Source organism: Mya arenaria, chromosome 4, assembly GCF_026914265.1.
Source record: "Mya arenaria isolate MELC-2E11 chromosome 4, ASM2691426v1".
In the NCBI taxonomy this organism is placed as follows: Eukaryota; Metazoa; Mollusca; class Bivalvia; order Myida; family Myidae; genus Mya; species Mya arenaria.
Window position 1 is genome coordinate 66,719,297 of NC_069125.1, and position 23,131 is coordinate 66,742,427.

At 38.5% G+C, this 23,131-nt stretch overlaps 1 protein-coding gene across 1 annotated transcript in view; it reads left to right on the forward strand.

The window, feature by feature from the left end:
* The window catches only part of LOC128232384 (inactive phospholipase C-like protein 2), a 98,111-nt gene that overhangs the window by 19,650 nt on the left and 55,330 nt on the right, over positions 1–23,131 (forward strand). Inside the window, exon 2 of the mRNA XM_052945899.1 lies at positions 14,924–15,073. Within this exon, the coding sequence (XP_052801859.1) occupies positions 14,924–15,073 (150 nt within the window). The remainder of the gene's footprint in view (positions 1–14,923; positions 15,074–23,131) is intronic.

Consider the following 23,131-nt stretch of genomic DNA (forward strand, 5'->3'; position numbering starts at 1 on the left):
ACCTCAATGGGCAACCTCTCCAGTACCCCAATCAATGGGCAACCGCTCCAGTACCTCAATCAATGGACAGCCTATCCAGTGTCTCGATCAATGGGCAACCTTTCCAGTACCTCAATCAATGGGCAACCTCTCCAATGTCTCAATGAATAGGCAGCTCTCATCAATATCTCAATCAATGGCAGCCCTCTCCAATACCACAATCAATAGGCTGCCCTCTCCAGTGTCTCAATCAAAAGGCAGCTCTCTTCAATATCTCAATCAATGGGCAACCTCTCCAGTGTCTCAATCAAAGGCAGCCCTCTCCAATACCTCAATCAATAGGCAGCCCTCTCCAGTGTCTCAATCAATAGGCAGCCCTCTCCAATATTTAAATAAATGGGCAACCTCTCCAGTGTCTCAATCAATAGGCAGCCCTCTCCAATACCTCAATAGGCAGCTCTTTCCAGTACCTCAATCAATGGGCAGCCTTCTCCAATACCTCAATCAATGGGCAACCCCTCCAATGTCTCAATCAAAAGGCAGCCCTCTCCAGTACCTCAATCAAAAGGCAGTCCTCTCCAGTACCTCAAACAATGGGCAACCTCTCCATGCAGTACCTTAATGGGCAACCTCTCCAGTACCCCAATCAATGGTCAACCTCTCCAGTACCTCAATCAATGGACAGCCCTCTCCAATATCTCAATCAATGGGCAATCTCTCCTGTGTCTCAATCAATAGGCAGCCCTCTCCAATATCTCAATCAATGGGCAATCTCTCCTGTGTCTCAATCAATAGGCAGCCCTCTCCAATATCTCAATCAATGGGCAACATCTCCTGTGTCTCCAGTACCTCAATCAATAGGCAGCCCTCTCCAGTACCTCAATCAATAGGCAATATCTCAAGTACCCCAATCAATGGGCAACCTCTCCAGTACCCCCAATCAATGGGCAACCGCTCCAATACCTCAATCAATGGACAGCCTATCCAGTGTATCAATCAATGGGCAACCTTTCCAGTACCTCAATCAATGGGCAGCCTCTCCAGTGTCTCAATTAATGGCAGCCCTCTCCAATACCACAATCAATAGGCAGCCCTCTCCAGTGTCTCAATCAATAGGCAGCTCTCTCCAATATCTCAATCAATGGGCAACCTCTCCAGTGTCTAAATCAAAGGCAGCCCTCTCCAATACCTCAATCAATAGGCAGCCCTCTCCAGTGTCTCAATCAATAGGCAGCCCTCTCCAATACCACAATCAATAGGCAGCCCTCTCCAGTGTCTCAATCAATAGGCAGCTCTCTCCAATATCTCAATCAATGGGCAACCTCTCCAGTGTCTCAATCAAAGGCAGCCCTCTCCAATACCTCAATCAATAGGCAGCCTCTCCAGTGTCTCAATCAAAGGCAGCCCTCTCCAATACCTCAATCAATAGGCAGCCCTCTCCAGTGTCTCAATCAATAGGCAGCCCTCTCCAATATCTCAATCAATGGGCAACCTCTCCAGTGTCTCAATCAAAGGCAGCCCTCTCCAATACCTCAATCAACGGCAGCCCTCTCCAGTGTCTCAATCAATGGGCAGCCCTCTCCAGTGTCTCAATCAATAGGCAGCCTCTCCAGTGTCTCAATCAATAGGCAGCCTCTCCAGTGTCTCAATCAAAGGCAGCCCTCTCCAATACCTCAATCAATAGGCAGCCTCTCCAGTGTCTCAATCAATAGGCAGCCTCTCCAGTGTCTCAATCAATAGGCAGCCTCTCCAGTGTCTCAATCAATAGGCAGCCTCTCCAGTGTCTCAATCAATAGGCAGCCTCTCCAGTGTCTCAATCAATAGGCAGCCTCTCCAGTGTCTCAATCAATAGGCAGCCTCTCCAGTGTCTCAATCAATAGGCAGCCTCTCCAGTGTCTCAATCAATAGGCAGCCTCTCCAGTGTCTCAATCAATAGGCAGCCTCTCCAGTGTCTCAATCAATGGGCAGCCCTCTCCAATATCTCAATCAATAGGCAGCCTCTCCAGTGTCTCAATCAATAGGCAGCCTCTCCAGTGTCTCAATCAATAGGCAGCCCTCTCCAATATCTCAATCAATAGGCAGCCTCTCCAGTGTCTCAATCAATAGGCAGCCTCTCCAGTGTCTCAATCAATAGGCAGCCTCTCCAGTGTCTCAATCAATAGGCAGCCCTCTCCAATATTTAAATAAATGGGCAACCCCTCCAGTGTCTCAATCAAAGGCAGCCCTCTCCAATACCTCAATCAATAGGCAGCCTCTCCAGTGTCTCAATCAAAGGCAGCCCTCTCCAATACCTCAATCAATAGGCAGCCCTCTCAAGTGTCTCAATCAATAGGCAGCCCTCTCCAATATCTCAATCAATGGGCAACCTCTCCAGTGTCTCAATCAAAGGCAGCCCTCTCCAATATCTCAATCAATAGGCAGCCTCTCCAGTGTCTCAATCAATAGGCAGCCTCTCCAGTGTCTCAATCAATAGGCAGCCTCTCCAGTGTCTCAATCAATAGGCAGCCCTCTCCAATATTTAAATAAATGGGCAACCCCTCCAGTGTCTCAATCAAAGGCAGCCCTCTCCAATACCTCAATCAATAGGCAGCCTCTCCAGTGTCTCAATCAAAGGCAGCCCTCTCCAATACCTCAATCAATAGGCAGCCCTCTCCAGTGTCTCAATCAATAGGCAGCCCTCTCCAATATCTCAATCAATGGGCAACCTCTCCAGTGTCTCAATCAAAGGCAGCCCTCTCCAATACCTCAATCAATAGGCAGCCTCTCCAGTGTCTCAATCAAAGGCAGCCCTCTCCAATACCTCAATCAAAGGCAGCCCTCTCCAGTGTCTCAATCAATGGGCAACCTCTCCAGTGTCTCAATCAATAGGCAGCCCTCTCCAATATCTCAATCAATGGGCAACCTCTCCAGTGTCTCAATCAATGGGCAACCTCTCCAATACCTCAATCAATAGGCAGCCCTCTCCAGTGTCTCAATCAAAGGCAGTCCTCTCCAATATCTCAATCAAAAGGCAGCCTCTCCAGTGTCTCAATCAATAGGCAGCCTCTCCAGTGTCTCAATCAATAGGCAGCCTCTCCAGTGTCTCAATCAATAGGCAGCCCTCTCCAATTATCAATCAATAGGCAGCTCTCTCCAGTACCTCAATCAATGGGCAGCCCTCTCCAATACCTCAATCAATAGGCAGCCCTCTCCAGTGTCTCAATCAAAGGCAGCCCTCTCCAATATCTCAATCAATAGGCAGCCCTCTCCAGTGTCTCAATCAAAGGCAGCCCTCTCCAATACCTCAATCAATAGGCAGCCCTCTCCAGTGTCTCAATCAAAGGCAGCCCTCTCCAATACCTCAATCAAAGGCAGCCCTCTCCAGTGTCTCAATCAATAGGCAGCCCTCTCCAGTGTCTCAATCAATAGGCAGCCTCTCCAGTGTCTCAATCAATAGGCAGCCTCTCCAGTGTCTCAATCAAAGGCAGCCCTCTCCAATACCTCAATCAATAGGCAGCCTCTCCAGTGTCTCAATCAATAGGCAGCCTCTCCAGTGTCTCAATCAATAGGCAGCCTCTCCAGTGTCTCAATCAATAGGCAGCCTCTCCAGTGTCTCAATCAATAGGCAGCCTCTCCAGTGTCTCAATCAATAGGCAGCCTCTCCAGTGTCTCAATCAATAGGCAGCCTCTCCAGTGTCTCAATCAATAGGCAGCCTCTCCAGTGTCTCAATCAATAGGCAGCCTCTCCAGTGTCTCAATCAATAGGCAATAGGCAGCCTCTCCAGTGTCTCAATCAATAGGCAGCCCTCTCCAATATCTCAATCAATAGGCAGCCTCTCCAGTGTCTCAATCAATAGGCAGCCTCTCCAGTGTCTCAATCAATAGGCAGCCCTCTCCAATATTTAAATAAATGGGCAACCCCTCCAGTGTCTCAATCAAAGGCAGCCCTCTCCAATACCTCAATCAATAGGCAGCCTCTCCAGTGTCTCAATCAAAGGCAGCCCTCTCCAATACCTCAATCAATAGGCAGCCCTCTCCAGTGTCTCAATCAATAGGCAGCCCTCTCCAGTGTCTCAATCAATGGGCAACCTCTCCAGTGTCTCAATCAATAGGCAGCCCTCTCCAGTGTCTCAATCAATGGGCAACCTCTCCAGTGTCTCAATCAATAGGCAGCCCTCTCCAATACCTCAATCAATAGGCAGCCCTCTCCAGTGTCTCAATCAAAAGGCAGCCCTCTCCAATATCTCAATCAATGGGCAACCTCTCCAGTGTCTCAATCAAAGGCAGCCCTCTCCAATACCTCAATCAATAGGCAGCCTCTCCAGTGTCTCAATCAATGGGCAGTCCTCTCCAATATCTCAATCAATAGGCAGCCTCTCCAGTGTCTCAATCAATAGGCAGCCTCTCCAGTGTCTCAATCAATAGGCAGCCTCTCCAGTGTCTCAATCAATAGGCAGCCCTCTCCAATTATCAATCAATAGGCAGCTCTCTCCAGTACCTCAATCAATGGGCAACCTCTCCAATATCTCAATCAATGGGCAGCCCCTCCAATGTCTCAATCAAAAGGCAGTCCTCTCCAGTACCTCAATCAATGGGCAGCCTCTCCAATACCTCAATCAATGGTCAATCCTTCTATGTGTCTGAACTTATTGGGATCCAACTACAATGCCTCAATGAATGGACAAACATCCCTAGTGTCTTGACCAATGGGCAGCACTATTCATTATCTCGAACAATGGTCAGCTGTCTCCAGTATCCAAATTAATGGGCAGCCTTCTCCAGCTTCTCAATCAATGGGAATGCCTTTTCCGGTCTCTGAACCAATGAGCATCACTCCCTGAGTGCCTCCATGGGCTATCCTCATATATTGTCCCACTTGTTCCTGCATGCAGTCAGTATCTTTTGTTTAATGCTGCGAGTCAAACAATTGGCAGCCCCTTCAATAATGTATTTATAAATGGGGAAGCTCTTTGTGTAATCTTTTGGCCAATTCCAGTGGAAATCTTATTTAAGCTCAAGGATGTATATTTATGTTCAGTCAGTGTGCAATCATCAGATCTTGGTTTTATGAACAGGAAGCTCTGTTTTTTTTTCAATTTGTTTCAATTATTGATCAAGTTTGTCATGATTTCTTGTTGCAATATATAGTTAACAGTATCTCTTGTCCCAGTTATGAATACATATCATTGTCTTTATCAGTGTTTTTTTTTCTTTTTCTTAGATCCTGTTCTCTTATCACAAATTGAAATTTCTCACTTATATCTAACACTAAAATCCTGCCTTGAATGCAGACCCTCTTCAAGTTTATTGATAAAACTCTCTTGTGTCAAAATCATTCAACAACATTTTAGGAAACTTAATTGTCACAATACAGTCAAACCTCGCTATGTCGACGTCGGATAAGTCGACTTTCCGGTTATGTCGACTTTTTTTCCGGTCCGGAATTTATTCCTTCTTATTCTATATAAAATAAATCTGATTGTGTCGATTTTTTTATCTCGACTTTTTTGCTATGTCGACCTCGTTTTTCAGTCCCAGTGGTCGAATTTCACACATTTCCTATGTTCTTTATGTCGAACTGTAGATCGAGACGTAGGTGTGAAAATATTCATGACGGTTTGCGGCATGTCGCAAAATACCGTGCTTGTCAATATAACAAGCTGTCATGATTGGGGGATACAAAAATGTAATTGGTAAGTGCGAATAATTAAAGTTGTTTGTTTATGTATTTAATTAAAGAGACATTTATTGCTCAAGCTCTTTGGTATTGTATAAAACATGAACATTTTATTGATTAGATATCAATCCGAATTGGAACAGAATGAATAACTTCAAAATGTCAAATGTTAGTTCCACTGCTCTGGTCGACCAATTCAGAGAAGGACCCGGTATAAAATCTTACAATGTACAAATGTATGCAATTGTGGTTTTATATGTGTTTTGTGTGATCCATAAACGTAAAAGAAATAAATTTGACACAAATAATTCTTTTGTTTCACTTTATTTTTCAATAATAAGTTTGCTGTTTTCACGAAGAAAATATTTAACAAGACCGTTCAATTGTGGATGTAAACATTATACAATCCAACTCAAACGTGTTGGGATTGGTAATTTTTTTGTAATTCGGATGTGTCGACTTTTCGTTATCTTGACTTTTTTCACTAGGTCCCGAAAAAGTCGACACAACGAGGTTCGACTGTATATTGAACAAATATGCACCACCTTTGGCTTTGTGTCACAGTGTTAAGATTTCTGTCTCATTCTGTGTTTCCATGTCTCCAACAAGTTATTGCTCCCTCTCTGTCAAAGGAAAGCTTTTGAGGTCATTGTTTCAAAACACATGTAGAACTCACTGCTGTCTGATCTGACATACGGCAGGGGTGTTTTTTTTCTTTTTAGGTTTCTGCCAGTGGGCTATGGACATCAGCATGTGTGAACAACTGTGTTAGCTCACCTGAACATAAAGTTCCCAACTTAAACTTCTTGGCCATTTTCAACCAAACTTTACAGAAATCCTATTTCATTGTTGTTCAAAGAGTGGTTAATTCTGTGTACAACTCTGGTAAAGTATAAAGCAACATTTGATCTTCATTTCTTATGACCATTTAAAAGTCATGAAAGGAAGACGGGTAGCCATGGTTTCATTATGGTCTGTACCTGGGATTGAGGATCAAGGTCATATGGCTGCGGCAACATTTCATCCACCTATCAAAGTGTTTTAAAAGTAAAGATGGAGTGTTCTTAGTGCAGCAGGGCAAGAGGTACCTGAAAAAGTGCTGTTTCTCCAAAGATGAACTTTAAAACTTGAATAGATTATAGAGCATACACAAGGGATTTATTTTATAAATTTGACTCATTCATATCATGAGAAATCAGTTACTTCCATTCACGATTTTCCTCTCCTGCTCCCAAGTTAGCAGATCAACAGCCAGTGATATACATCTCTTGTATTTATATCTAAGATCAAACCCAGAGGCATATTTTCTTCGACATGAGAGTCTAATTTTGGCACCCATTTTATGCTCATTTACTAACATTGTAATGCGATTATGAAATCTACCTTAACTCATCACTGTAAATCGTCTCAAATTATCATAAAAATAAATGGGGAAACTCACTCAGTGTTTCTTGGACAAAGTTTTTATTGAATTCCTTGATCTATTGGAACCTTTTTCCAGACTGAAATAAAGAACGGCTTACTAGGCTTCTCCATTAGTGTTCCAATATTGATGACCAACTCTATATATGGACCTCTGTCAATTTTACTTCCTTAAAATATTTATATCTGCTGCAGGGTGTCACAAATATGTAATAGTTACAAAGCAATTGTCTGGCTGCAACTGGTGGGAATTATTCCAATGTAGAAGAATGTCCGTGCACATGAGGTGTTGGTGGATATGGCATGTTTTTATTCATATTAAGACCCATCCAAGGCATATAAGCCTGCTAACTTTTCAAAACTTTTTTTGAAGTCAATGTGTTCTTTATATTTAATAAAATCAGACAACCATAATCTTCTGCAACAGAATTTGAGTTGTTTACTAAATGTATCTCTGAGGTGAATGCTTCTTTTATTAATAATTCCATGGGGAAATTAGACAATCTGACCATCCCAGCTAGAGATTTAGGGGTTTGGAACAAGTATACCTTAGGGATTAGTCTGAGTGTAAAAGCTAGGTAATAAAAGTACTGAAGATCTTGCAAGAGCACATATTATTAGATCGTTATTTTGGACAAGTTAATCATGTAAAGCTAGTATAATATTATTCCTTATTATTTTGTATTGTTGACAACCGAAGTCCTGATATAACTTTATGTTTCATCTGTTGATATGGGATATGTAAACTTTGCGCTTCTACCCTTACTGGTCTGCGGTATGTCTTGAACATTTCTATTGAATGCCATTATAGATAATAATGCGTATTTCCTTGACGTGTCAAAAGTGACGGAATATCAGGGTCTATCCTATACACAATTACTTTGAAAAGACATTGTGACTGTATTTAAAGTTTTTATTCTGCATTGTCATTAAAAATACCAGTATGCCAAAAATATGAGATAAAAAGATGCAATGTTCCATTTGAAGTGACATTTTACAATTTTAACCATAAATATTATGTATTAGAAAATGCTATTAAAATTATCTGGACACATTGACTGACTCAGATAAATTTTGCGCTCTTGTCTTGTGCATTATTACTGTGCTCAGGACTTGTGCATGTATTTTCATATTATGTCTGTGCAAAACCTCTACATTTTAAACTTAGGGTTTGGAGTAATTGAATTGAATAGCCATTTACCGTAAGTGACTGGGTATTAGACGCAGGTTTTTCCCTCAGATTTCGATGTAAAGAATGCCTGCGTCTAATAACCAGTAACAAGCTTTTGAATTTTTTTTTCTGAGGTCGATTTCAGACCAGCGTTTGTTTAGACTTATGTAGAAAGGGATGTTACTCGTGTCATATCGATCGAGTATTTACGGGTTGAATATCGGGATACGGTATATCATAAGACGTTTATAATTAAAAAAATAATATTGTACGATTAAAATTGTTCAGTATTATTTTGAATATAACAATAATTAAAGATGCATATAAAGAAGCAAAGCTGTGCACTGTCAAAATATTTTTTGTCAGTTGTACGATAAGGTGTGAAAAACTCGCACTGCCTTTAAGCTGTTAAACATACCAATACTACAAACTGTTGCGATAATGGTCTTGTTTTTTCGCACTTTGCCACATTCTCTATTCTTTTCTGTAGGTGTTGACATTTTGAGAACAAACCTGTACAATATAAGGTTTTTGCATTACTAAACTTTTTATTCTTGACAGGTTATCGTTTACGATATACTGTCAGAAAGAAATCTTACAAATTTTCATAAAAGGTACTTTTCAGTGCCATCCAGATACAAATTTTTGTTTTTATATAACAGGAAACGAATAAACAATGAAACATATTTTGCTTTGTATAAGTATTGTATTTTTTTTCGTCACTGTCAACAAACATGGTGGCCGATCGCGGCAGACGATTTTGACATTTTTAGCTCGACTATTCGAAGAATAAGGAGAGCTATACTACTCACCCAAGCGTCGGCGTAGGCGTCACCCCTTGGTTAAGGTTTTGCGTGCAAGCACACATAGGTTAATATCTCAGCAACTACTTGAGGTATTGCATTGAGACTTGATACAATGGTACTCAACCATCCAACCTACTTAATTAACCAAGATTGATAACTCTACTTTGCTTTTAATGCCAATAATAGGCCTTTATTATTTGACTTAGAAATTCTGGTTAAGGTTTTGCGTGCAAGCACACATAGGTTAATATCTCAGCAACTACTTGATGTGTTGCATTGAGACTTGATACAATGGTACTCAACCATCCAACCTACTCAATTAACCAAGTAAGATAACTCTAGTTTGCATTTAATGCAAATAATAGGCCTTTTATTATTTGACTTAGAAATTCTGGTTAAGGTTTTGCGTGCAAGCACACATAGGTTAATATCTCAGCAACTACTTGAGGTATTGCATTGAGACTTGATACAATGGTACTCAACCATCCAACCTACTTAATTAACCAAGATTGATAACTCTACTTTGCTTTTAATGCCAATAATAGGCCTTTATTATTTGACTTAGAAATTCTGGTTAAGGTTTTGCGTGCAAGCACACATAGGTTAATATCTCAGCAACTACTTGATGTGTTGCATTGAGACTTGATACAATGGTACTCAACCATCCAACCTACTCAATTAACCAAGTAAGATAACTCTAGTTTGCATTTAATGCAAATAATAGGCCTTTTATTATTTGACTTAGAAATTCTGGTTAAGGTTTTGCGTGCAAGCACACATAGGTTAATATCTCAGCAACTACTTGAGGTATTGCATTAAGACTTGATACAATGGTACTCAACCATCCAACCTACTTAATTAACCAAGTTAGATAACTCTAGTTTGCATTTAATGCAAATAATAGGCCTTTATTATTTGACTCAGAAATTCTGGTTAAGGTTTTGCATGCAAGCACACATAGGTTAATATCTCAGCAACTGCTTGAGGTATTGCATTGAGACTTTATACAATGGTACTCAACCATCCAACCTGCTTAATTTACTAAGTAAGATAACTCTAGTTTGCATTTAATGCAAATAATTGCCCTTTATTATACAACTCAGAAATTCTGGTTAAGGTTTTGCATGTAAGCACACATAGGTTAATATCTCAGCAACTACTGAATGAATTGCTTTGAGACTTTATAAAATGGTACTCAACCATCCAATCTACTTTAATAACTAAATAAGATAACTCTAGTTTGCATTAAATTCAAATAATGGCCCCTTTTTTATTCAACATAGAAATTCTGGTTAAGGTTTTGCATGTAACCACTTTGAAGTCAATGCTTCAGCAAATACATCATGTATTGCATTGAAACTTTACACACAGGCTCCCAACCATTTAACCTTCTTATTTAATCAAGTAAGATAACTCTATCTTTCATATTATATAATTTTTGCCCCTTTATTATGCGACTTAGAAATTCTGGTTAAGGTCTTGCATGTTAGCACACATAGGATAATATCTCAGCAACTACTTGATGTATTGCATTGACACTTTATACAATGGTATTCAACCACCCAACCTAATTGAATAATCAAGTTAGATAACTGTGTTTTGCAAATAATGGTCCTTTATTATTACACTTAAAAATTCAGGTTAAAATTTTGCATGTAACCACATTTATGTTAATATCTCCGCACATCAAGTATTGCATTGAAATCTAATCTAACAGTGATCCATGCATGTTTTGCCAAAACTTTTCAATCCTTACACTGAAAAGCGGCGGAATAGTCCAGCACGCTGTCTCTGTGACAGCTCTTGTTTCTTTGCGTCCTTTAACCCAAAATATAGATTAAAAGTTTTTTTCTCAGATTTTTCACAGATTTTTTTGCCTGCGTCTTATACCCCCTATCGTCTTATACCCAGTCATTTATGGTATCTGGTATTCAACATAATTGTTTTCCAGGAATGCTGCACCACTAGTTTAGACAGTCACTAGATCCTACTGTTTTACTCCTTAAAACAGTGGAATAAATAACTCTTAATTGTTGAACATCCAAGGTTGAAACCATTGTCTTGTTATACCACCTGGGGTGTTCTGAAAATGAATGTAATTCTGGGTAAAAAGCATTCTAGACTAGTCACATGGTCTGTATAATCTGGGTCGCCTTCCGATTGCTAATATATAGGAAACCATATGCATGTTTACTCAGGTAACTAGTAAGTATTTTGAGAAAAACATGTCTATAATCGATACATACATCATAATTTTAATATAATACAAATTATTCAGTCAAAATAAGTAAAATTATTTCTTTCAAAAAAGGTTGTTTTTTGTTTAAGTTTGTCAGGCCTGGTTATTGGATACATAGGCGTTATTTTGTAATAGCATGTAATGTTTTGCCTATTTAGTGTAAGAAAAAACATAAGAAAAACATTACCCTGGGTGATAAAGGAAGAAGATAAACTCAATTTTTAGAAAGTAAGTGTTCTCTTTAATAGTTTCAAGACAAACTTCTTGGATTTGTTAACATTATGTGATTGAAGTAATGGCATTTTCAAAAAGCGAACACCATGCATTATAATTTGTTTATCACACGTGTATTGTCTTTTTGTAGTTTTAGCCAGGATCTTAACTTAACTCCTAATTAAACCTTTGAAATAGAAAAGTAAAAGCCCATACTCAACTATTACATCCACTCATTGGCTCTGAAATAGAAGACATGTTGGAGTATTTTCATAAGCGTAACAAAATAATGTTGTGGTTCCTATGTTTGCCAGCCATGTCATAAGCTTGTATTAAGTCTCCCCAACAAATGTGTAGTTCTTGCTTGAGCCGACTGTCTATCAGTCACAAGTTGTGTCCACTCCATATCTCTTGATGCTTGAAGGATTTTGAAATGACTTGCCACATACACAAAGACCATTGATGCAAAGCATCAAAGGGCACTGTTTAATAGTTTATGCATTTGTTATATGTTTAAAAACAATGAAGATTTATGAAGTTCCCGCGAAAACCTCATGTATCACATGACTGACTCAACCAATCATTTTGTGCGCTCACTGTGTACTGTTCTTAATTAAAACAACTTGGGACAATCGTTATGAAATTTTACTAATGTTACCTTCAACACATTAACAAATAAAGTAAGGTGAACATTTAATTCCGATATCGATAAAGTTAAAAAAAATATCTAAGCTTATGGTTTACTAATTCAGTAAACATAACAACACAAAATAGAACATAATTATTCTCATTCACATGATTAGCGGTCCACCCATTTAACATTTCCGGCACATGATTACAGGTAACCAATCGGAAAACGTAATCGAATCGGGAACAGTTATTAAACTTATTTGTCGTTCTTCTGAAATAATGTTTCGAAGATAAATTGAAGACAAACTTTTTAACCATCAATAGCATTATTAACATCCATGCTATGGCCATCCATTTGCATTTTTTAAATCATAATAGAATAACAAAAAAAACAACTGTCAATCAGATTAAAAACCGCTCCTTAAAAAACATTCCCATCCAATAATAGATAATACATAGAACGCATGTTACAACCATCTTGTTTCAAGGTCAAGGTTACACTTAAAGGTCAGAGGTCATATTACTACATTTCGTGTCTGCTCCAAACCTCTTTAACCTTTTTAAGGATTTTGAAATTATTGGCCATAAACGTTCACTATGTTAAGACAACGTGCACAGCCTATGTCAGAACCAGCTAGGTTCAAGGTCACACATAGATGTCAAAGGTAGTACAACTACAATTTGTGTCTGTCCCATATCTCTTGAACCAATTGAAGGGTTTTGAAATCACTCATCACAAATTTCACCATATTGAGACGATTTGCAGAGCGCATGTTACAACCAGTTTGGTCTCAGGTCATGGTCAGATTGGAGGGTTAAAGGTCATATGACTATAATATGACCATATTTTCTATCTATTTTTCACCATTATAGTTGAGACGATGTGCAGAGCACATCTGACAACGCTCAGTTCAAAGTCAAGGTGGCACTAAAATGTCAAGGTCATATAAATTAATTTCATGTCTGCTTTATACCTCTCGAATCCTTTGAAAGATTTGTAAAAACTTGCCAAAAATGTTCACCATATTTAGATGTTGAGCAGAAGCGGAGATATCAGTTTTTTATTAAAAAAATGCTCATAGTTTTTGTCAAATGCATATTTTCCTTTGTGTTATGCACCAGTCAATTGTAACCACGCCCCCCCCCCCCCCCCCCAGGTCCGGGGAATAGCCGGGACTTTGACTTTCGGTCCAGCAAACCCCGGGTAAAATCCCTGTGGGGACGAATTGATGGTTAAACCCCGGCCAAATGCCCCCGCACCCCAGAGACTCTATATAAGGCCCATTCTTCGCTAAATATGGCGCTATGACAAAACCACCGCGGTCACCCGGCACTGCCGGGGCACCTGGAAAGTAAAAACACAGACCTTTTCCCTGGCTATCCCCGGTATACCCCCGGACCTGGGGGGGGGGGCCGTGGTAACAATTGACTGGTGCATTATATAAACAGTGTTAAAGAAAGTTATGATTGAGATAAAAGGCATTAGGGTGTCTAGCCTAAATAATTTAGCAAACTTTAATTGATTTGGCATATCTGTTCATCAAGGGGAGTTTTGACTGCAATATTATTGTTTTATTTGCAGGAATGTCTGCCTGTTTGCAATAAATGCTGGCAGGAGCAAGTCTTAAGCAATTTTTTTGGCATCTCTGGATCAATTCAATTTTCTATAGATATTGCTAGGATTACTTGGTAGTACTCCAACATTGAATATTCATGTTTGGAGACACTCACTTAGATACCCCCATTCTTATTTGTTTTACAGTGTTTGTGAGGTACATCTTTGTCCATTGAGATGCTACATATATCTTGATGCTTTGATAAAAGTAGCTAAATCTGTAAGAATGGAATTTGTTCTGAATTTCTTTGTAGTTTTGTCTTAAAGAGCTGAATATATATTTTATGTTTCAGCTCCAAATTCTAAAAACAAAAATGCTCTGGATAATTGTAACAAGCTCTTTCATGGCCTACAGAACCGTAAATCAAAAACAGGTAGCGTCAGATCTACTTCTTGACATGTTAGAAGTATTAATGTGCTGGGGTTAGAAAATGGAATGTATGATGCTATGCGTTTTAAAATAGTGCAAATTAAAAAAACTCTTCATTTAAATTAGTTCATAAGATTGCAACATTAATATGAATTTGAAAGTGAGCCAAGGAATCTTAAACAAGGAACTAAGGGGAATAGATAATTATAGATAATTATGTAGAAAAATGGAATTGTGTTGACTAAAAGTCCTTGCCTTAATTTATCTACTATAATTAGTCAAAATGTCTTCAGCCAATATTTGGTTTCATTTATTTAACTTTATACTAGCATGCACTTGAGAGATGAAAGCAATGTTGATATATCCTAGTACATATAGGTTTATCAGTTACTGATATGAAACTAGTTAAGTGTATTTAAAATTCATCAATTTACCTTACCTATTCTTAGGTACCAGTAATGACAGACACTTATATGTGACAATTTGGGGCCACTCAAAATAAAAGTAAAATTGCGCCTTTTTGCGCCTACATGCTTCAACAATTTCAGCGTTTTCATTTTTTTGGTGGATTGCAACCTTGTTTTGACAAAATTTTACAAGCATACTGATTTCCTCACTGCAATATAGCACTGAAGTTTAGAAAGCATTAAAAAAGTTCCTTTTGGCAAGTTAGCAGAACATTCCGATTCTTAATTTCCTTATTATTGAGCTAGCAGCATTTAGATTTTGTGTGCAGGCAGTTTTAAGGAAGGGGAAGAGAAAGTTTAAGTGACTATTTACTTTTAATATTCAAAATGTTCACATTTACTGTTTACTTTTCAGCCCAGGACTGCCTGTCGTACATGCAGGCAGGGAGCGAGCTTATTAAGGTGCGTTCCAACAGTCGACAGTACCACCGCATCTTCTCCCTCAATTCAGACATGACCGAGGTCAGATGGCAGCCAACGTCAAAGAAACCACACAAGGCTAGAAGTAAGATAAAAAAATAATGTCACTGTTCACACTGCAGGATTCACATTCTTCATGTATGATAATCTAGTTCAGTAGAATATCTGCTATTGTATAGTGATAAACAAAAATATTTTGAAGAAATTTAATAAAAAGTGTTTTCTCCTGGTTCTATTGGTCAGTGTCAAGTTACCAATATTTTTACATATTATCCATAATATTCTTCTTCATTTGCGATTCTCCAAGTGTCTGTAAAATATTTTGACCAAATGAACTGATCCAGAACTGGATTTGTTTTCAGTAAGGTTAAGGTAGTTCGCGTAGAGTTTTGTTTCCGCAAGTAGTATGCATAACCAGCATAATGTTCAATGAATGATAAACATAGCAACTTTTGTATTCATTCCAAAAGCGTTTACTTTTTATATTACTTCAAGCGCAAAACATACTTGATAGCGCCACCACTAGGGCAACAGCGCCACCACTTTTATAAATATGTGTATTTTTCCTTTTTAAGATGTGCTTATCAGTTTTGTTGTGTTCCGGCATAGGTACTATACATAACAGTTATGTTTGCATGCTTGAGAATGTTCCTACGGGGTGTGTATGCACCGAAATTTACTTGCTATGCAATCAGATCTCAAAATATGCACAATTCCGATTCGGGAGAAAAGTTGCCGACATCACAGTTTGCACAATATTGAAACGAAATAGTAACCAGCCAACAGTAGAAGTGTTCTTACACGGTACCACATTCTTCGATTTTCGAAATATGTCCGTTAAATGAAATTATCAAATAAAATATAAATCATACTCATGTTTGTTCATGTAAACATAGGGCACAGCTCCACCACGGAAGTGTCGACAGCTCTTTTTCTTTGCACCACCGTAAAGTGGTGGAGCTGGCTTTTAGAGGCCGTGATATTGCTTTGCACATGTCGGTTGGTTGGTCGGTCGGTCGGTCCGTCGGTAGACCAAAGCTTGTCCAAGTGATAACTGGACAATTCCTTGACGGATGGTCACCAAACTTGATCTGAAGATAGGGCATGACCAGAAGATGACCCCTATTGATTTTAGGGGTCATCGGATCAAAGGTCAAGGTCACAGTGGTCACAGTAACCTTAAATGGAAAAAGAATTTTAAAGCTTGTCCGAGTGATTAATCAACAATGGATAGACCTATGGTCATCAAACTTAACATTGAGGCTGAACCTGACCAGTAGATGACCCCTATTGATTTTAGGGGTCATCGGATCAAAGGTCAAGGTCACAGTGACCTTTAATGATAAAAGGTTGTTCGATTGGTAATTTGACAATGCCTGCACCCGTGGCCCTCAATCTTGACTTGGGGGTTGGGTCTGACCAGTAGATGACCCCTATTGATTTTGGGGTTCATCGACCAAAGGTCAAGGTCACATTGACCTTGAATGATAAGACGTTCTCCAAGTGATAACTCGACAATGCCTTTACCCATGGCCCTCAAACTTGACTTGGAGGTTTGGCCTGACAAGTAGATGACCCCTATAGATTTTAGGGGGGGATAATGTTTGACGAACATCTCTTGTTAAGTTAGCTTCCCTCAATCATTTTTTTCATAGTTGGTGCTTGTTAGGGCCATACCTTGGCTAATACTAAAGGGATTGAAATGAATCTTCAAATGTAGATAGGTGGCAATGAGAGGTAGTGCTGTGCACCATGCATATTTATGCAGTTTCCTTTTTTAGCTTGACTATACAAAGAATTTTGAGGCTTACTTCTCTGTCCAATTAAAGTTCAAGTTGGCCTTTTCATTTATAACTTCAATACCCTTCAATCAATTGACTTAATACTTCACACAGTTATTCAGTACCTTCACAAAATGAGGTTAGATAACTCCATATTAACCCTTAAAACAATGCTGCCAGGCTTTGGCTACTATACTACTAAATATAGTAAAGACCATCAAGTTCCTTCCGTAGAAGTTGCACTTAAGCTTCGTACGACCATCTTATTTAAAATTAGGAAAATTTTGCCACACTTCAGACTGTTTGCCTGACAAATCCACCATCGCTAACTATACACAAAATGGAGAATTCTCGCACACTTTTTAATCATGTGACTGTTGCGGTTAACCATTATGCAAATTTGTAAAAATTTACGGCTGAAAAACGACTCAATCCCGTTCACACGGAAATACATTGGAGCCTAAACCGGCACGAAGGTGGCGTTAAACTCGCATATGATTACGAATAATTTTAGATCGGTTTATATATATGGTGACCAAACTTTGTTTATAGGAAGAGTTTTTGAACCTTTCATGGGATTGCATGGGCTTTGGGCCCCAAGGTCAAGGTCTCTGTTACTAAAAATAGAAAAACAGTTGATACTGTATAACTTTTACTTATGGTTGACATACTGCAACCAAACTTGTAATATAAAAAGAGTTTATAGAGACTTTTCATAGGATTTTGGGATAGTTCTTGGGGCTCCGAGAGTCATGGTCAGGGTCACTTTTACCAAAAACAGAATATAGTGTTAGGGTTTATATATTGACAACAAACTTGCTATATAGTAAGAGTTTATGGAGACCTAACATGGGATTGTATTATTGGCCCCTAGGGTCAAGGTAGCTGTTACTAAAAAAGAAAATAGTTTGGTACTGAATAACTTTAGTTAGGGTTGACATATTGTGACCAAACTTATATATCTTTTAACCAGGAATGACGTACATCATTGTTCGGGCAGTTAGCGGGAGGGCGGCATCAAACTCATCTATGTTATTGAATAATTTTAGTTAGGTTAGAAATAATTTGACCAGGCACATATTTTACATCATTATTGTATTCATTTCTAAGACAAAGCGGTGTATTGTGGAGCGCACTGTCCTACGACAGCTCTTGTTTATTTCATTGGTTGAACTCTACCTGCTTATATCTTGTTTTGAATTTATTTAACTAGACTAAAAGTGTATAATAATGCAAAAACCGTTCCAATATACCAGCACATTACAATTTCTGCCTTTTCATTGAAAATGGGCATATATTTAATGTCTACATTATGGTGTGCACAGGCAACTGTAAATCTGACAGAAAGGTCAAATTGTAAGAACTACTTGTTATATTCTCTGTACAGTAAAAGGTGTTGACAATGACAATTTGTATTGTCTTCTTAGGATGGCACTTAGCCATCTTTATCTAGCAATTTAGCAGATAATGCTTGCACTCTGGTCACTTGTAGAGATAATTGCCTCTTCCTTCAAGAGTCGATGAATATTAAGGAAGTCTCTATGTTGACAATTATGGCTGGCAAGTTGTTTGCTCTGCTGTTAAAGGGACTAGACACCAGCTTTCCAGACACCATACAAATGCAAGAAAGAAAAGAAAATTGACAAAAACTTACATACAATTGATATCATTGTGTACAATGCATTGAATCTTACTTACTCATGTATCACATTGCTTACAACATCAGTCTTCCCGAAATTGTAAAAATTCTGCCTGTCCATGGGACAGGCATTTTGGAAGTTTTTGCCTGTCCAAAAAAATATTTGCCTGTCCGAACAAATATGTCATAGTATATATAAAGAGTAAAAAAATGAATGTGAACTGTTTTTAATGCTTTCCTGATTTAGTTCACAAAAAAACAACAACATATAAACTTTACATTGACATGTGGTTTTGTAAATAAAACAACACTTGGTCTCGCAAAAAAATATTTAAACACCGCCGCCATTAAGATTGTACTTTGTTGCAAACCAAGAACCAATCAAAACTGTTTTAATAAAATGCCGTTACTGATGAATCGTATTTACTCGTTTATCCCCGGGAATCAACATCATGATCGCATATCATCATATATCGGAAATCCGAAATGACCGACTTTTGGCGATGTTATGTGACATCAATATCAGTATGGGATCGACTAACTACCGCAAAGGCAAATAATCAGCCAAAGTTTTTGTAGACATTTCCCTTTCAAATACCTTTTCACTATTTAGTCGTCTCAAAATATGTCGGTCATCCGGACCGTCATTTTCGGAAGATCTGCCGGACCTGTACAAAATTTGCCGGACATGTCCGGCGGACCGGCACATTTCAGGAAGACTGCAAAAGATGCAGATGTTGACATATGCATCTTTTGCAGTTTTTGCGAATTATTCCAATTCTAAAATTAACTTTGGTTGTCTACCACGTTAATCTCAGTAAGTTTGTAAATATCGTTGGTATATTCATCTGTACTAAACATGTGACTTTCACATGCTGCACACTTCATGTCTCCCAGAAGAACGGACATTGCAAAGAAGCAGAATACTGCTGCCAAACAACGTAGACACAGAGCCCGAAAGATCAACTTCAATGATGAAATTGAGCAATGGAAACTGAAAATGACAGCGAGTTTTTAAACAATTACTGACAGTTTAGTGTTGTTAGGATCGCAGTTTCGATTTTTTTTTTTTCATAAAAATGAAAATCCCCGAACTTATGAACCCACAGAAATTGTCCTTTCACAGTACAGTACTGTATTTGCCATTTTAGGGACCTTCTGTTGTCTAGTCCCTTTAATGCATTACCACAACAAGGCAGACCAGGGCTAATGACAGGAATGATTTATGTTGCTGTCAATAAGTTATGTCAATAGGTGTTGAGAGTTTCTCCAAGAAGACTTACCAGAAATGTCTTGTCTTGTTCAATGCCACAGATTGACCTGAAATGTCTCTGTCTTGTTTAATGCCACATATTGACTTGAAATGCCTCTGTCTTGTTAAATGCCACTGATTGACTAGAAATGTCTCTGTCTTGATGAATGCCACAGATTGACCTGAAATTTCCTGTTCTGTTAAAAGCCACATATTGACCTGAATTCAATTGTCTCTGTATTGTTAAATGCCACAGATTGACATGAAATGTCTCTGTTCTGTGAAATGCCACAGATTGACCGAAAATGTCTCCGCCTTGTCAAATGCCTAAGATTGACCTGAAATGTATTTGTCTTGTTCAGTGCCACAGATTGACTAGAAATGTCTCTGTCTTGTTAAAGCTGCACTCTCACAATTTGAACGTTTTGACAATTTTTTTATTTTTAGCTCGACTATTTGAAGAATAAGGAGAGCTATCCTAGTCACCCGAAGGTCGGCGTAACCACTTATATTAAAGTTTTTGTAAGAGTTTTTGTACCACCTCAAATATTTTCAAAGTCCATTGACATCTGGCTTTGAAACTTTGCACACTTGTTCACTATCATGCCCCCAACCTGTACACAGGAGGAGGTAACTCAATCAAGCATTTTGACAAAAATGCCCCTTTTTCTACTTAGAATTTACGTTAAAGTTTGCGTACCACCTCAAATATTTTCAAAGTCCATTGACATCTGGCTTTGAAACTTTGCACACTTGTTCACCATCATGCCCCCCAACCTGTACACAGGAAGAGGTAACTCTATCAAGCATTTTAACAAATTTATGCCCCTTTTTCGACTTATAATTTACGTTAAGGTTTGCGTACCACCTCAAATATTTTCAAAGTCCATTGACATCTGGCTTTGAAACTTTGCACACTTGTTCACCATCATGCCCCCAACCTGTACACAGGAGGAGGTAACTCTATCAAGCATTTTGACAAACAAATGCCCTTTTTCTTCTAAGAATTTATGTTAAAATTTGCGTACCACCTCAAATATTTTCAAAGTCCATTGACATCTGTCTTTGAAACTTTGCACACTTGTTCACCATCACGCCTCTAACCTTTACACAGGAAGAGGTAACTCTATCAAGCATTTTGACAAAATTATGCCCCTTAATGGACTTAGAATTTACGTTAAAAGTGAACGGAAATATGAAATCTACGATCTGATTTTTTGTCAGCAATGTTATATCATTGGTTTGCAGATATTTACACAAATATTTGCTCTTTCCAAGACGAAAAATAAAAAAGTTGTTAAAATGGTCAATCAGTGAGAGTGCATCTTTAAATGCCACATGACCTTAAATGTATTTGTCTTCTTAAATACCAAAGGCTAAAAAAAGCTATTTCAATGGCAGGAAACATTTTGAAATATCACACCATATGACTTAGGATGTGGGGTCAAGGTTAAGGTAAAAAAATATCAAATGGCATTAAAAAATATCAGAGCATATGCTGTAGCATGTGGGGTCAAGGCGGAACAAGGTCTCAGATGGCACAGAAATATCAGAGCATTATTCCTTAGCATGTTGGGTCAAGGTAAAGGTCAAACAATGTATCAAATGGTGCTGAGATATCAGAGCATTATTCCTTAGCATGTTGGGTTCAAGGTAAAGGTTGAACAAGGTATCAAATGGCGCTAAAATATCAGAGCATTATTCCTTAGCATGTTGGGTCAAGGTAAAGGTCAAACAATGTATCAAATGGCGCTGAGATATCAGAGCATTATTCCTTAGCATGTTGGGTCAAGGTAAAGGTCAAACAATGTATCAAATGGCGCTGAGATATCAGAGCATTATTCCTTAGCATGTTGGGTCAAAGTAAAGGTCAAACAATGTATCAAATGGCGCTGAAATATCAGAGCATTATTCCTTAGCATGTTGGGTCAAGGTAAAGGTCAAACAATGTATCAAATGGCGCTGAGATATCAGAGCATTATTCCTTAGCATGTTGGGTTCAAGGTAAAGGTCAAACAATGTATCAAATGGCGCTGAGATATCAGAGCATTATTCCTTAGCATGTTGGGTCAAGGTAAAGGTCAAACAATGTATCAAATGGCGCTGAGATATCAGAGCATTATTCCTTAGCATGTGGGTTCAAGGTAAAGGTTGAACAAGGTATCAAATGGTGCTAAAATATCAGAGCATTATTCCTTAGCATGTTGGGTCAAGGTAAAGGTCAAACAATGTATCAAATGGCGCTGAGATATCAGAGCATTATTCCTTAGCATGTTGGGTCAAGGTAAAGGTCAAACAATGTATCAAATGGCGCTGAGATATCAGAGCATTATTCCTTAGCATGTTGGGTCAAGGTAAAGGTCAAACAATGTATCAAATGGCGCTGAGATATCAGAGCATTATTCCTTAGCATGTTGGGTTCAAGGTAAAGGTCAAACAATGTATCAAATGGCGCTGAGATATCAGAGCATTATTCCTTAGCATGTTGGGTCAAGGTAAAGGTCAAACAATGTATCAAATGGCGCTGAGATATCAGAGCATTATTCCTTAGCATGTGGGTTCAAGGTAAAGATTGAACAATGTATCAAATGGTACTGAAATATCAGAGCGTTATGCCTCAATAGCCTGTGGGGTCAAGGTAAAGGTCATATAAGGTATTAAATGGAACTGAAATATCAGAGCATATCACTCTTGCGCACAGTGGTCAGAAATTGGCTCATGGTATTATTTGATAAGCATATAGAGAGCTGAATTTTCTTCCTTCTGTACCCTGTGCGTAGGAGTGATATGCCTCAGGATGTGGTCTCATGGTAAAGGTCGAACAAAGATTATCAAAGGTCAGGTATTTATATTCAATAGTGCAGTGGATGTGCAGTTCAATGCCTAGATTGCTCATAGGTTGAATGCCAATGGCAAAAAACCTTAAGCACAATATGGATTTCAAACTAACACAATATCCACTGCAACTTTGTTCTTAAATTGTTTTCCATCATTCTAACTGATATTCTTATTGTATTGCAAAATATATCTCCTATTTGTACTCCTGCCTACTTAATCATTCTCTTTGGGGAGAAATTTTTTGGCAATATGAATAATTTCCTGTGAGCCAAATATATTCATCATATAATATAATCTGGAGAAACAATTAAGATATGCATGAAGTTTTTGTAGCCAAATTTATTTTTTTGCAGCAATAACTTTAAATAGTTTTAATGGTTAATGTGTTTTGTCTAGAAGAGAGTCTTTATTGTATATGAACAAGGGCAATGGTGTTGTTGCCTGTCTTGTATGTGTGGTGGGTGAACAACTGTATGAAACAAAAGTCCTTTAATGTCTGGTCACACCAACATTACAACTGTGAAGTGACCTTTTCAACAAAAAAGAGGCTTCAGAGGTATCTGAAAGGTTAACTTGCTGAGGTTGCTACAAGGTTTCACAGCATTTGGTCACAGCCAGTTTTTAACCAGGTTT